At 40.9% G+C, this 16,780-nt stretch overlaps 1 protein-coding gene across 9 annotated transcripts in view; it reads left to right on the top strand.

Moving 5' to 3' along the window:
* The window catches only part of LOC140392026 (inositol polyphosphate-4-phosphatase type I A), a 249,394-nt gene extending 240,569 nt beyond the window's left edge, over window positions 1-8,825 (top strand). For 6 of the 9 annotated variants that reach the window (XM_072477190.1, XM_072477193.1, XM_072477196.1 and 3 more), the window contains one exon: window positions 4,260-4,918. In XM_072477190.1, the coding sequence (XP_072333291.1) occupies window positions 4,260-4,440 (181 nt within the window). In that variant the 3' untranslated portion in view covers window positions 4,441-4,918. Of the gene's footprint in view, window positions 1-4,259; window positions 4,919-6,179 lie in introns of those variants that run through there. The other 3 variants (XM_072477194.1, XM_072477195.1, XM_072477198.1) reach the window with 1 other exon arrangement.
* Window positions 8,826-16,780: the final 7,955 nt, after the last annotated feature.

Raw genomic sequence — 16,780 nt, forward strand, 5'->3', positions numbered from 1 at the left:
TCTTTAACACTTTTTGGGAACTTTGTATAGTCTGAAATATTTAGTTCTAACTGGTTAAATGAGGAAACATTGTGACCCCAATTTGATCATTTTAGGTTGTCTTTTAGTGTTGTGAAAGCACTAACTTTAATATACTTAAAATTGAGTTAATTTGCTGTGTTTCAAACAATAATTGACAATGGCGGTTCAGAAAAACCTTTATTGCAACGCTTCAAACACCTGTAGGATTTTGTTATGTAATCTGACCAGATTAAAGATGAAGACCAGGCCAGGCATTGTGCGTAAAAAATCTGACGGGATGCCAGAGCATGACGGCCCTTTCCAAAGAATTAAGATCTATCATTAACTCCCAACTATGAATTAAAGTTATATACGATTCATGTAAGCACTAAAAAAAAAGTGGAGTTCCTCCCACAGCCACGCCCATCCAGCTGCAGTTTCCTCATAATGCAACTCTGTGACCCTGGGGATTATCCTTGCAACCTGCTTGTAAAAAGTGAAGTGGCCACGTGGCATTTTCCTGAGAAAAAAACATTATTTCTCTCTATATTAAGCAATGATTGTTTTATAACAAGGCTAGTATTGAACATTCAGAAGCAGCCAAACCAGTACTTGGAAGCCATTAAGTAATGAGTCATTTTAACTGGTTTTAAGTAGACACACCGTGCCTACATGGGGGTAGGGGAAGAATTAAAATAATGGGAATTGAAGGAAAATGTTTGAGATGAAGCTTCGCTGCTGTGGTTGTGGTCTCTGTTGTAGGTGCCGATCTTCTCCAAATGCGACCCTTTGGGGAATTGGTTTATACAAGAGATTCAGATCGGTGGAATTCTGTCCTTCAACCACGAGATATAGCCCCCGTCTTGGAGTTATTACTGGAGCTTTACATCTGAGAAATCAAACTTTTCCATTTACATGATCTCTGTGCAGAGACCCCGGCTGTATTATGAAGAATGTTCTCAGGTTGGGCTTTTCCCAGCCATTCAGTCATAGGATTAAAGTATTACAGACCTGGTGAGAAACTGCTTCAGCCTTTCACTCCAGAAGTTCCTTTCACAGATCTGACTGCTGCTGCAGTCTTCCAAATAAGAGTACCTTCACAGGTCTGGCTAGGAGCCTTTTGAATAGCCGAGTAGAGAGCGAGTGTCTTCCAGCTGCTTCCTGCATATATCTTCTCCCAGAAATCAGGACAAAATGGAGCTCTTCACATGATCCGTCTTTCTTCCGGAATATTCTGAATGGCTCCACCAATCACAAGCAACAACAGGAGATGGTTCAGAAATTCATATTCACCGATTGGCTGCTTGTCAAGTCCATCAAACTGACATCCTGGGCTCTGCCACAGTACCTAAAAGGGATGTCCTGGACTAGTTCATTAGACCACGGGTGTTTCGATTTGCCTAAAGTCTGTAGCTTAAACAAAAATCCCAATGTTGCAGCACTAACAAGAAGGCTGTAGATTAACGGCAGCCAGTAGGAAAAAAACACAGAACAGACAAGGGTTTTACAACAGTATACTAACAATAGTGACTGATAACCATGCCAATATGGTCCAGTTGGAGCCAAAACTTGTATGACTGAAGGAAGGGAGGAAAAACTTCCATTAGCTGTTCAAGTGCCTCTCTCCTTCTGGGAAATCAACCTGAACTAAGTGCCTTTTGCTGTCCCAATAGATCTCTATTCATTTAGCATTGTTTTATAATTGGCCACTAATTGTGTAATTAGCGTATCAAGAAATCCTTGTTTCAACTTTTATTTTGCATTATTTGATGGGAATTGAACGATGTTTGTTTATCTTTAGGAAAAATTTGAGAATGGATTCACTTTATGTAAAGGAAGGGCTGAGCTTTTTCAATAATGCAAGTCAGTTATCAAATGCCTTTCTATACTAACGTGTTTTGATGGGAAAAACAGACCGGGGTTTTAAAACTGCATCTCCACACAGTGACTTCACAGGTAGATTATCCCTTAGTGCTGTGGAACAGGGTTTTAAAACTGCATCTCCACATAGTGAATTCACAGGTAGGTTACACCGTAGTGCTGTGAAGCAGGGTTTTTAAATTGCATCTCCACGGTGAATTCGCAGGTAGGTTATCCCTTAGTGCTGTGGAGCAGGGTTTTAAAACTGCATCGCCACGCAGTGAATTCACAGGTAGGTTATACATTAGTGCTGTGGAGCAGGTTTTAAAACTGCATCTCCACAGTGAATTCACAGGTAGGTTATCCCTTAGTGCTGTGGAGCAGGGTTTTAAAACTGCATTTCCACACACTGACTTCACAAGTAGGTTTATTGCTATGGATCAGACATCAATCATATAATGCCTGTGGTCGAAGTTTCTCTCCCAGTGAATAGTTTAGATATTCCTAGATATCTGGATTTGGATGGTATGGCTGCTGTCTTGATGGTGGGTGGGGTTAAGGGTTATGAAGGATGTGTTGGAGAGGCAGAAAGACCGAGAATGGAGATGGTACAGCAGCATTATCACTGCATGGTGGAAACAGATAGAAGTGTGTCAATTACTAGTTTTCTCCACTTGGTGGTTTCCACAGAATAAAAACTTTCTATTCCCAGCTTTGGCTCTGTGTTGAAACACAAAGCTGAAGACCTGCTGCCACCCCACAGGATGGTGGAATCATTTGCCCTGTGCCCTGAGCTTACGAACGGCTGACTCAGAAAAGGCCTTTGCAAAAGATGTAGCTTCATATTGCCCATTTTGCAGCTACATCTTCCAGGGAAACTGGCAAGAAAAAATAAAATAAAATAGAGCAATTTGTCTTTCAAAGCATTACGTAATTAAATTGAAAGTCAAGATGTGTCATTTTAAAAACTAATCTTTCCATCAGCATTTAAGTTGAATTAGGAGATCCACATGATTGAGCGCAAGGAGAAGTGGCTTTAATAGCTGGAATGGCATGCTCAGATGTAATCTTCTGGCATAGTCTGTACAAAATAAACTCTTCTGCAGTTTGCTCTCGTTGCATTCACTCAGTTCGCAGCAGTAGTGAAATTGCTTGTTACTTGTCCATCAGAGCTACATGAATGTGACAAATTAAGGAACTGTTTGAGCTTTTCTTTTTGTTTTTATAGTCATTTATGCATTATTCATCAGTTTTGTTCCATATGTTTTATAAATATCATAAACATGAAATCCTTTAAATAGCGCTCAAATATTGAAAAAGTTTCAGCACTAATTAAGGACATGTTCGAAATTTGCTGTACATCTATAAGAAAGGATAAGAACACAGTAAATGGCCCACCACCAACTGTGGTTGAACCCTGTTTGCATTCACTGAAGTTTTAAGGTTAGTTTTATTGTGTACCTTGTCTCAAAGTTTCTTGTGGTTTTCTTATCCTTTCTCTGTTTACCTGTCATTTAACCCTGTCTCACCTAAATATTTCAGAGGGGATTTTAGCTGGTGGTCTAAATTTCTCCAACTAAATGATTGCCCTTTTTTTCTGACAACTAAATTATTTAAAGAACATTCTAACCATAATAGTTGAATATAAAGCTAAGATTCATACTACAATTCCAACCCAATTCTTATCAAATGATGCAACTTCCCATGTTTGCAATATTGGTATTGTAAACATCGTGTGAATATTTTCCAAATTCCCCCCCAAAATTTTATCAGCTGTCTGAAAGAATAAGCTTACTATTACACGAGAAACAGCAACCAAATAAATCTGTTCACCACATTGTGACCTGCAGGAAACATTCTCGATAAATTAAAAGAACAACTTCATTTCTGTGGCAACTTTGTGTAATTTACTTTCCCTTTGAAGGTGAGAAAGGGTTAAATACAAGGATGGTTATTCACGTTCAGTTTGCTTGTACAGTTAGAAGCATGATTAGGCATGACAAACGTGCAGAATGTACTTGATGCATACAGACTGAACATGAGAAACCATTGTCATTCTTTCTGAATTTTCAACTTTTCTCTTTTTTTCTCTTTTCACTCTTTCTCTTTCTAATGTGTTAATTTTGTCACTTCTTTTCATTTGCTGGTTTTGGTGCTTCCCTTTCTAATTTCTCTTGTAATTTGTATCTCTGAACTTCATTTTTGTTTTAAACTTGTTCCTTCTCTCCACCCCCCCTCCAACCCCTCCAACCCTTCTATTTTAAATATTCTTGCCTATTCTTTTTATGCTCTGTTTGCTGCATGCTTGTTTTGCTTTCTTCCAACACCACCCCCCTCCCCCCTCCAATCACCCAAACCCTCTCCCCCTCTGCCATTTCCTACATTCTCCCTTTTCACAGCATTGGAACGCGGGAGGTAGTCACACAGAAGAACTTGAGTGGCCTGGTGCCCATCCGTGATTGCAGGCTTGACCCCAGCCTCCTCTATTCCATCCCTTTACTTGCTCTTAGCCCCAATTTAATGATTGTATGCGTCTTTCTGAGCCTGGCGTATCTGCTGGCCAGATTTCGATGCCAATGAAGAGAAGCCATTTTTTTTTTTTTAGGTTTTAAAAAACAAGTTTAGCTACCGAATGGAAGGATGTGCAATAGTATTGTCCATCTTAAAACATGCCTTACAAATGTCAAACTTTACACTGTACTTTATGTATATATTTTATCAAAGCTTAAAATAGAGGATGTATGAAAAATTCTATTAATTGTATACATTAAACTCTTGTAATAGAAACATATGACAAGCCCCTCAGTTTCTTGAAATATATCTAAACTAAAAGAGCAGCGCATATACTGTGTTTTAAATAAATTTATTTAATCCCTTTCTACACATTCTAGTGCAGTCAGAACATTTCTGTTAGCTGTTGTGTGACTGTTCTATTGTAATGTTCTTTTTGTGTTGAGTTCTGAAACCACGGCACTTTCTTGGAATAAACCGCATATGTGGTAAAACCTCTTCAAAACTGCTTGTCTGTATTTAACAAAATAAAATTGTATTTAAAATTATTTTGAAATATTATACTCTTTTAAAATGTATGTTGGCCATTTTTGGGCTAACTTGCTTTGTGACTTATGTGACTTGCTTGCATAAGAAATGCTAATTTTACTATTAAAGAAAGATCTGTTCAGACATCTGAGCAAATTTCCCATGACAACTAATTTGCTTGTGTAAATAGAAGGCATCTGCTGTACTGCATTCTGCTTCTGCCTTTATAGCACACCCATTTAGTCAGTATAAGTGAGTATAAATCAATAACATTTTCAGCATGATTTAGATCTATTGCAGCATTATGGAGGAAGAGCAGGGAAGTGGGACTAAGTGGATAGTTTTTTACAAAAAGCCAGCACAAGTGATCCAAACGGCTACCTCCAGTGCTGTATGATTATTAACCAAATGCCCTTGTATATTCTTCCCTTTAATCCTCTTCTGAAGGCAGTGTTTTGTCACTACATAAGCAGACTTCAAAATCTCACCTATCTAATCCAATCCTAATGTAGGTGAGAGCGTTGATTGATATTTGACCGTGGAGTCATGGATCCTGCCTTAACATATCATCCATGTGATTGTATTTCTAGCCAAAGTCACTGTCTCATGATCAGAAACAGGAGCCCTGCTGATTTTCCACTTTCCTAACCTTTAGCCACCAGTGATTTTTTTTTTTTTTTCTAAGTATCCCAAATGTTGCTAGTTATTTCAGCACACTGTAGATCAACCCTGTCACTTCTCTGGTCTGTGATTCATGCTCACACTGGTCAATGCTTTACCCATTAAACATAAAGTGCACTTAGCTTTCACACACGGAGGAGTTGATTTTGAAAATAACTCCTCCTTTGGCAGCTCTGACATTATCAGAAACATGTTGCATTGGGCTGCCATTATTTCCAGTGACATTAACAGGTCAACAAACTGGGAGTATTTATAACCATTTTTATATATTTCAACTGCCGATCTGTAATTTGTGGACACAGGTATTTGATGTCAATATAAACCATTGATGTAAATCTGAACAGGGGATCTAATCAATAATGATTTGGGGTGTGTTATAATTGGATTCAAACCTGGCTTAAAACTAACCTTTTAAAAACATGACTATAAATCTCAGCAATCTAGTACTACTCTGTAAAGCACATAATTACATAATCACTAATCCCATTCAGTTGCCCTTTTTATTAACCAAATACTCATCTTGTCGCTGTCTTAAAGAGTTTTTTTGTATCTTTTTTTTTCTTTGCTGCTATCATTCTCTGTACTTGTTTCTTCCCCAGCGAGGGATGTCGCCGAGAAAACACGATGAAGAATGTTGGATGTCGCAAGTATGCGTTTAATATTCTACAATTGAAGGCTTTTCCAAAACATTACAGGCCACCAGAAGGAACCTTTGGAAAAGTCGACACTTAAAAATAGGAAAAAGACCTTAACAAAATGTGACTCCTGTGAATGACTACTCGTTTATAGTGATAGTTGTGGGGCTTTTACAATGAAACCTGTATAGTGAAGATAGCTGTCAACCAAAAGAGTAGCTTATTGAACAGTTAAATGTTTCCTGAACATGTAAATGTTCCACAGAATCACCCAATTTGGTCTTTTTCCTCTATATATGTAGAGCATGCTCTTTTGACTAGTTTGTCAATATGTAATATAGTACAGGATAGAGTAGATCGTGGAGCTACCATTTAAAAACAATCTGTGTAAAACAAAGAATTAGAAGCACACAGGAAAGAGAGATCCCTTAAATACTCGGTGAAAACAGTACACTGTAGCTAAAGAAGTGACCATTGGCATTGTGTAGAATTGAAACAAATTAGTTCCATCTCAGCGCACATTTCAGATGGCTTATTAGATAGAGACTTGGTTTCGTGTTTTACAAAGAACAGGTACTACAGATTTTGAAGATGTGTTTCTTTGTTACGTTTGGAAGTGACCGAGAAACAATGCTTAAACTTCCCAATTTCCAGCCACCGATATAGATAAACCAAAGCAACATTGTGTATTGTGTTTACTGTTAGACTGTCAAACCCAATGACAATAGCTCCTGCTTTGCAGAATATCTATTAATTGTTTTCCAATTCTAAGCAGTAAAAGCACAGGCTGGTCATGTTTTGTTTTCAAAAATGTATGCTGTTTAGTCACTGTCAGATCTGAGTTTTCGGCTAAGGGCATTGAGTTTATCCAAGAAACAACATTGTGATTCCAGAAAGAGAAAAGGAGAGTTTTTCTTTTTCAGATTTTGCCCTGATGTTGCAAAATTTGGATTGCATTAGAGCATATAAATCGGGGATGGAGAAAGGCTTTGTTGGAACTCATTAAAGCTCTTCCTGCTCCCCTCACATTCGAACCGTACAGATTTGCTTTAACTGTTTTTCTACCATTCCAGTTTCTGCAACCAGTTCCCATTATACTTGCTGCTTAGTAATTACTTGTTAACCATAATCATAAGGCAATCTGAGTTGCTTAATATTGAGCTAATAAATCCCCTTCCATCTTGTCCTATTTTATTTGGTATGTCCTTGTATAAAATACTTGTTTTACTTTCTTTTTGGCTTCATAATATGTTCTTATGAATGTGAGCTAAGCTATAATTTTATCGCAATCACCAAGAAAGGGATGCATGTTGAAGGTTTTGTTGTTATTAATTAAACATATATTTTGGTCAGACCATTTGTACTTCTATGCAATTTGGTTGATTTTCAACCAAACATGCATGGTTGCTTCGCAGCACTTTTTGTTTGCCTAAAGGGTGTCCTGAAATACATCTCTGCCTTGAGATGTGGGATTGTCTAAATGCAGCTGACACGGATCACTGAAGAATCATATAATTGTTAAAGTACAGTTTGAAAAGTTAATTTTGTCTGTGGCACCTAGAATGCAGTACATATCTGACAGGCATTAACAATGGTACACATTCCAAGTGCTTCTGTGTGGGTATATGCAATTATACACTATGTAAGAGTTACAGTTGTATGAATTTTCACATTTAAAGGCACATAGTTGGATTAAAACCCTGCTCGTAAAAATAACATGGGGTTCTTGTATGTAAAGCCCCAAGTAGATGAAGTAAAATGCATTTTTGTTGCACTATTAATTTTGTTAAGGAAATGACACAAGATTTATTTAGATTTACAAAGTAAAGTTTTTAACCTTTTTATGTAGAAAGTATTTGTTGCTGATTTACAAGATGCAAAAGAAAGTTGGCGCAAAGTAATTTCATTAATTGTGTAAAACCTGTTTTCCTGTTAATTTTGTTCCAAAAGTGTTGCATTGCTTATTAAGATTCTCTCCAGATATCATACGGGACATAAAATTAAGAAACTCAAACACACCACTAACGTCACAGAAGAACAAGCAATCGGAATGGAGATGTAAATAGCTTTGCAGGACAAGTGTGCTCATTTTTAATTTAGCTCACGTCTTTTCAGTGGGGCAATTTGTGCAACATTTGGAGCCTTATTTCAATTCAAAAGAATTTGTCAAAAGTTTGAGTAGAAAATGGCCTGTTTGTAAAACTAAAATGGTCATAGTTGAGAACATTGTAATAGAAGAAAACTAAGTTGTTCTTGTATGCACTCAATTATGTTGTATTATACTGGTAAAGTTTGCCAATTCTGTAAATTAACAGATGTGTAATGCATATCTTATTAGCCATGTAGACTTTGGGGATGCAGTTATGGTTTAAGTCACATTTTTTTAATGTATATAATGTATATGAAAATATCATTCCATCCAAAGCTGTTTCATGTAACCTTTTTACAAATTTTATTTATTTATGTTCGCAGTATTCAAACTGTTATGAGCTTTTTATCAGTGGAATTATTTTTGTTTCCTCTGATTGCATTAGATTCAAGTAAGCTGTATAATGTGCTTCTCCAAGTGCTCACCTATGGTATGAAAAATTAAACAGAAACTGACAAGTTGCTTGCGTTCAGTTGTGTTGCAAATCTTTGTTACAAAACAACAAGTTGAAAGTGCTTCTAGATAGCTTCTTCTATTCTGATCTTGTGTCAGTAAATGTTTTGATGCTGCATTGAAGAAACATTAAATCATATCAAACCGGAAGCCCCAACTTCAATTCAGCGTCTGTGCTGAATTATCTGATCTCAGTCTGGGCCACAAATCAGTTGCTCCAATTGGTCTTTGTGTCTAAAGTAGCCAAGGTTTCCATGGCAGTAACTCCTGATACATAATGTGCATGTTTGAGGCACGTTTTGGGTATTATTGGATTTAGTCATGTTGCCCTATGCAGGCAATACTCGTCCTGTCCCAGAATGGCTCTATTAATATCAAGCTCAGACTGCCATGGTGTTGGCTCGGTTTCTCTACACATCCAAATGACTGACTGAAATCAACTTGTATTTCAATAATGTCAAAGAACATAATTTAAATAGCCCACGTTATCGTAGTGGTGGGTCAGTTTAGTTCCGTTGGCTGGATAGCGGTTCATGATGCAGAGCAAGGCCAACAGCACCGGTTCAATTCCTGTACCGCCTGAGGTTATTCATGAAGGCCTTGCCTTCTCAACCTTGTCCCCTTGTCTGAGGTGCGATGATCCTCGGGTTAAATCAGTGCCAGTCAGCTCTCCCCTTCAGAGGAGAAAGCAGCCTATGGTCATCTGGGACTATCGCAACTTTACTTTAAATTGGCCATAAAATCATCTAGTAACTGTTGCAGGAACATAGTCTTACAACGTGTGAGCCACATTACACACACTGTACAATTTTGCTAGTGCATATCCTGTGAAAAGTGTAGAACAATGAGAATGTACGATAGTACAATATTCCACGTAAAATAAATCTGATTATAAATGCAGAATTTTTATTCATACTAATGCATAATCTTCAAAAGTAGCAAGGCTGAAGGTTTACCTAGGGCACCTAATATTCTTGCACCGACCCAGATTTATTTATTCCCAGGTGGAAAGTATACTCTCCTCACAGCCCGCCATCTCCAAATTGCAATAATGGCATCCATATGTCATTTGTGCACTTGTGACTAATTTACCATTAGTCCTCGGCTAAATTGTGGGGGCAAGGGATCAAAGTCTGTGTAGCAGAGTGTCGAGACAAGGTAAGAGAGAAAGGTACTGATATGGGAAATTATTGGCATAGAAACTAGGAGCAGAAATAGACCATTTGGTCCTTTTAATCTGTTCCACCATTCAATATGATCATGGCTGATGGTCCATGTCAATGCTGGATTCCGCTTTCTCTCCATACCTCTTGATGCCATTAAAATCTAAAAATGTATCTATTTTTGAATACATTCAGTGACTTGACCTCCACAAGTGGTAGAAAATTCCAGTTTCCCTTTGAGTAAAGGAATATTTCCTCACCTCAGTCCTAAATGGTCTGCCCCATATCCTGAGACTATGTCCCCAGTTCTAGATTCCCCAAACACGAGAAACATCCTCCCTGCATCTAATCAGTCCAGCTCTGTTAGCATTTTATACGTTTCAATCGGATCTCCTAACTTCCAGTGAATCCAGGCCCAGTCGAACCAATCTCTGTCATAGGACAGTCCCATCAACCCTGCTATCAGCCTAGTGAACTTCTGCTGCAATTCCTCTATGGCAAGTGTATTCTTTTTCAGGTAGGGAAATCAAAACTGCGCACAATACTCCAGGTGTTTATATAATTGCAGTAAGATCTCCCTATTTTTGAAGTCAAATTCTCTTGCATTGAAAGCCATTTGCTCATTTATTCCCACCTGTTTCCTGTCTGTCAACTAATTTTTGATCCATGCCATCCCCCTATCTCAAGTGCTTTAATTTTGCCCACAAACCTCTTACGAGGGACCTTATCAAAAAACCTTCTGAAAATTCGAGTGCACCACATCCATAGTTTTCCCTGATCTAACTAATTACATAGTTGAACTTGATTTGCTTTTTCCCATGCTGGCTTTGTCCAATCCTGTTAATGATCTCCAAATATTCTATTATCACGTCTGTAATAATAATAATTTATTTTTAAAAATATTTTATTTAGGCGACTTCATAAAAACAAACCAAAACTGAAGAAAAATTGGAGAACATAAATAACCAACACCCACCCTCTCCCCCTGGACTCTCGGGGTCTTCCGACACCCCAAAAATCGCTACTTCTGGACATGGGGCCACCTTCATCCCCAGCACCTTGGACATTATGTCCACAAACCCCTGCCAGAACACCTTTAGCTTCGGACATGCCCAAAACTTGTGGGCATGATTTGTGGGTCTCCCCATACACCGCCCACACCTATCCTCTACCATTAAAGAACCCACTCATCCATGCTACCGTCATATGTGCTCTATGAATTACCTTAAACTGAATGAAGCTTAGCCTCGCACACAACAAGGATGCATTCGCCCTCCACAGGCCTTCAGGCCACGTCCCGGCCTCTACATCCCCTCCCAGCTCCTCTCACTTGCGCTTTATATCTCCTGCCGGGGTCCCCTCCCAATCCATAAACTCCTTGTAGACCAGGAAAAGATGGCACCTCTCCTCACGAAGTCCCGGACCCGCAGGTACATAAAACCGTCCCCCCTGGGCAGCTCCTATTCTTCCTCCAGGTCCTTCAACTTTGCCAATCTGCCCCCTATAAACAGGTCGCCAAATCGCTCATTCCCTTTCTGCCGCCACCCCCAAAACCTGGCATCCAGCCCCCCGCCCACACAAACCCAGAAATCAGTGCACTAATCCTTTTAAAGACCGCCTTCAGGACAAAGATTGGGAGGTTCCGAAATAAGAACAGAAACCTTGGCAGCACCGTCATTTTTACTGTATGCACCCACCCCTCCAGCGGCAGTGGCAACATATCCCACCTCTTCGTCTGCTCCACCAACCGCGTCAAGTGCAGCTGTGCCCAACCCCGCGTCACCTGGATGCCCAAATATCAAAAGCTCGCCCCCACTACCTTAAACGAGAGCTCCCCTAACATCCTCTACTGCCCTCTAGCTTCAATCGGGAGTACCTCGCTCTTTCCCATGTTCAACTAGTACCCAGAGAACTGGCCAAAGTCCCCATAATGCCCGAATACCACCCAGTGGGTCCAAAATGTATAACAGCAGGTCATACGCGTACAGCGACTCTGTGCTCGGCGCCCCCCTGCACAATCCCTTGACACCCAAAGCGCCATTGCCAGTGGCTCTTGCTAAGGCAAAGAGCAACGGGGAGAACGGGCACCAATGCCTTGTCCCCCGATGCAGCCCAAAATATCCCGAACTCACTCAGTTCATCCGCACATTTGCAACTGGTGCCTTGTACAGCAACCGGACCCAGTCCACAAACCCTTGCCCAAACCCGAACCGCCCCAGCACCTCCCACAGATATTTCCACTCCACCCAATCAAACGCCTTCTCCCTGTCCATCGCCACTATCACCTCCACCTCCTGCCCCTCCGGAGGCAACATAATTACATTGAGTAGCTTCCTTACATTCGCCGACAGTTGCCTCTCAGGAACCCCGTTTGATCCTTGCCTATCACCCCCGGGACGCAGTCTCCAATTCTCGAAGCCAACACATTCGCTAACGACTTGGTGTCTACGTTCAATAGCGATATCGGGCGGCACAACCCACACTGCTCTGGGACTTTGTCCTTTTTCAATATCAGGGCATTGGAAACCTGTGATACTTTAGGGGGTGTTCCCTCCCCTCTCCCTAGCCTTGTTGTATGCCCTTACCACGATCCTCAGATTTTGCCTTCTGAAGCGATTCTCCAGATCCTCCACCTTCTCCTTCATCCTCTCCTGGGTCTCCTGCATCACTCCTGTCTCAACCAACAGTGAGGCAAATTGCTCCTCGTGCTCCCCCACCGCCTCCTCCACTTTCTGGATCGCCAGGCCCTTGGGACTCCAGCCTCTGCTCCACTCTCTTGATCCCTGCTTTGATCGGCTCGACCACTTTGGCCATGTCTTCCAGGGCCTCCTTCCTCTGCTGGCTGAACTCCACAAGCTGCTTCGTTGACCACTGGGTGGGCAGGGCAGACCCCTTGTCCTCCACCATCTTATCCTGTGGCGCACCACGAAGACTCTCCTGTTCCAGCAGCTCTGTCTTCTCGCCCCACTCCTATTCATGGATCCATCCACCAGCCACACCAGAGGAGTAACACTTCTACAGTTACTCCTACACCTCTTTCCATCAGAAACTTCACCCTCCGGACGGGGAAAAGACCAGAAAATACTGCCTTGCGCGGGAGCCACCAAATATGCAACCATTCACTCCATGGCTGCCACCGGAAGTCCCACATCTTTTATAATAGACTCCAGCAACTTCTCCACTACTGCTGTCAAGCTAACTGGTCTGAAATTCACACTTTTTTTTTCTCTCTCTCCCTTTTTAAACAGTGGGGCTACATTTGCCACCCTCCAATCTAGGAACTGCTTCAGAGTATAGAATTTTGGAAGTTTACCATCAATGCATCCAACATTTTCAGGGTCACTTCTTTTAATACTCGTATGAAGATTATCAGGCCCTGGTGATTTGTCAGCTTTTAAACCCATTAATTTTGCGATACAGTGGTTAGCACTGCTGCCTCACAGCGCCAGGGACCCCGGTTCAATTCCAGCCTTGGTTGACTTTGCACTTTCTCCCCGTGTCTGCGTGGGTTTCCTCCGCGTGCTCCGGTTTCCTCCCACAGTCTAAAGATGTGCAGGTTAGGTGGATTGGCCATGCTGCATTGCAACTTAGTGTCCAAAGGTTAGGGGGGGTTCTGAGATCGGGCAGGGGATCGGGTGGTCTTTCAGAGGGTTAGTACAGACTTGATGGGCTGAATGGTCTCCTGCCCTGTAGGGCTTCTACGACACAAATCTCCTGCACCATTTTCTTACTGATACTGATTTCCTTCAATTCTGCCCTCTCACTAGACCTCTGCTTCCCTAACATTTCTGGGAGGTTATTTGGGCTTTGTTTTGTGAAGGGAGAATCAAAGTATGTGTTGAATTCTTCTGCCACTTCTTTGTTCTCCATTTTAATTTCCCCAGCTTCTGACTAAGGGACCTACATTTGTCTTTACTAATCTTTTTCTCTTCACATTTTTTAGAAGCTTTTACAGTTCCCTGCAGTTTTACTCTCGTACTCTTATTTTCCCCCTCTTGATCAAATTGTTTTGTCCTCTTTTGCTGAATTCTAAAACGCTTCCAGTCTTCGGGTTCGTTGCTTTTTATATCTCCTCTTTGGATTTAATATTATCCCTAATTTCTTTTCTAAGCTACCTTTCCTCATTTCTTTTTGCACCAGACAGGAATGAATAATTGTTGTAATTCATGCACACGTTCTTTAAATGTGAAACAGTGGCTACCCACCGTCAACCCTTTAGTAAGGTTCCCCAATCTATCTTTTCCAATTTGCGCCTCATATCCTCATAGTTCCCTTTATTAAGTTTCAGGACCCTAGTTTCTGATTTGACTACTTCATTCTCTAATAAAGAATTCCATCATGGTCACTCTTCCCCAAGGAACTCTGCACAGCAAGATAATTAATTAAAGAAGGACAGAGGTTCTGCTAAGGGAATATGAGCAGCTAAGGGCTAAATTAAAAAGCAGAACCAAAAAGGTAATAATCTCTGTATTACTACCTGAGCCATGAGCTAATTGGCACAGAGTCAATAAGGTTAGGGAGGTAAATGCATGACTTAAAGATTGTAGTGGGAAGAATGGGTTTGAAGTCATGGGACTTTGCACAAGTACTGGGGAAGATGGGATCTATTCTGATTGGACGGTCTTCACCTAAATCATGCTGGGACCAGAATCCTGGTAAATCGCATAGCCAGGACTGTAGATAGGGCTTTAAACTGAAGGGGGGAGTGGGGGGAACATAGAAATTCGGAGCAGAAGTAGGCAATTCAGCCCTTCTAGCCTATTCTGATATCGCTTTAACTCGTTTTTAAAATCACAAATATATCTATCTCCTTCTTGAAACCATTTATTGATTCAGACTCCACTGCACTATGAGGCAGCACGTTCCTCAAGCTCACCACCCTCTGCGAGAAGTAGTGTCTCCTCATCTCAGTTTTAAATTTACAGCCTCTCAATCTAAATCACGTTCTAGATTGTCCCACAAGGGGGACCATTTTGTCTACATTTATTTTATCAATCCCTTTTAGTATTTTAAATACTTCGACCAGATCCCCTCTCCTCCTTTAGTGAGTATGAGGGGGGAGGAGGGTACAGTTGCAGGGAAAATTAGAAAATCAAAGGAGAAGGTAAGTGTGCAGATTAGTGATGTGGCGGATGGCTACCAGAAAATAAAAGCGAGGGACAACAGGTGAATGTCTTTTTGCAACAAGGAATTATAAAAGAGTCGGGAAATTTGACAATAGGACAAATTTAAAAGCTTTGTATCTGAATACACAAGCATTCGGACCAACATTAATGAGTTAACGGTGCAAATAGAGACAAAAAGATATGATTTGGTGGCAAATACTGAGACATGGTTACAAGGAGACCAGGTCTGGGAATTGAATATCTATGGGTACTCAATGTTACAGAAGGCTAGACTGAAAGGAAAAGGAGGAGGTGTAGCTTTGCTGCTGCATAAAGGGATCAATGCCGTCATGAGAAATGACATAAGCACTGGAGATCAAGATGTAGAATCAGTCTGGGTAGAAATAAGAAAAAGCACAGGGAAGAAGTCCCTGGTAGGTGTCATCTATAGGTCCCCAAACTAGTTTTGGAGTGGGGCACAGTATAAATCAGGAAATACTGGGGGCTTGTAAGAAAGATATGGAATTAATCATGGGTGATTTTAATATGCACATAGACTGGATTAATCAAATTGGCAAGGGTCGCCTCAAGGGAGAGTTCACTGAATGCATTAGAGATTGCTTCTTGTGGAATATATTGTGGAACCAACGAGCAGGGTACTCTGGATTTGGTATTGTGTAATGAGGAGGGATTAATTGATGACCTCATAGTTAAAGATCCTTGAGGGAATAGTGACCATAGTATGATAGAATTCAAAATTCAATTTGGGGGCAAGCAGGTGGAGTCCCACACTAACGTTCTGGAATTAAACAAGGTACTTACATCGGCATCAGGACAGGTTTGGCCCAAGTAGAGTTGGCAGGAAGGCCAAAAGGTAGGACAGCTGAGGAGCAGTGGCATTTGTTTATGGACATACTCAATTCCTCACAACTAAAATATATTGCAGAGAGGAAGAAAGACGGTAAGACGGGGAAAAGCAAATTGATGGTTAAACGAGGAGGTTAAGGACAATTTATAGACAAAACTAAGATATACCATGCTGCAAAGGCCAGTGGCAGGCTGGAAGATTGGGAAACATTCAAACGTAAACAAAGGGTTACTAAAAAAGTAATAAAAAGAGCTAAGGCAAATTATGAAAGAAAACTAGTGCAAAATATCAAAACAGATAGCAAAAGCTTCAATACGTTCATAAAAGGGAAGAGAGTTGCTAAGTAAGATGAAACCAGAGAGTTAATAGTGGAGAATACAGAAATGGTGGAGATGCTAAATCAATATTTTGCCTCATCACAGTGGAGGACACTAGTACCATCCCTATAGGGACGGGTAATTCAGAGGTGCAGCACGGTAGCATTGTGGATAGCACAATTGCTTCACAGCTCCAGGGTCCCAGGTTCGATTCCAGCTTGGGCCACTGTCTGTGCGGAGTCTGCACATCCTCCCCGTGTGTGCGTGGGTTTCCTCCGGGTGCTCCGGTTTCCTCCCACAGTCCAAAGATGTGCAGGTTAGGTGGATTGGCCATGATAAATTGCCCTTAGTGTCCAAAATTGCCCTCCGTGTCGGGTGGGATTACTGAGTTATGGGGATAGGGTGGAGGTGTTGACCTTGGGTAGGGTGCTCTTTCCAAGAGCCGGTGCAGACTCGATGGGCCGAATGACCTCCTTCTGCACTGTAAATTCCATGATAATCTATGTAATA

The sequence above is a fragment of the Scyliorhinus torazame genome, chromosome 15 (genome assembly GCF_047496885.1).
Source record: "Scyliorhinus torazame isolate Kashiwa2021f chromosome 15, sScyTor2.1, whole genome shotgun sequence".
Lineage (NCBI taxonomy): Eukaryota > Metazoa > Chordata > Chondrichthyes > Carcharhiniformes > Scyliorhinidae > Scyliorhinus > Scyliorhinus torazame.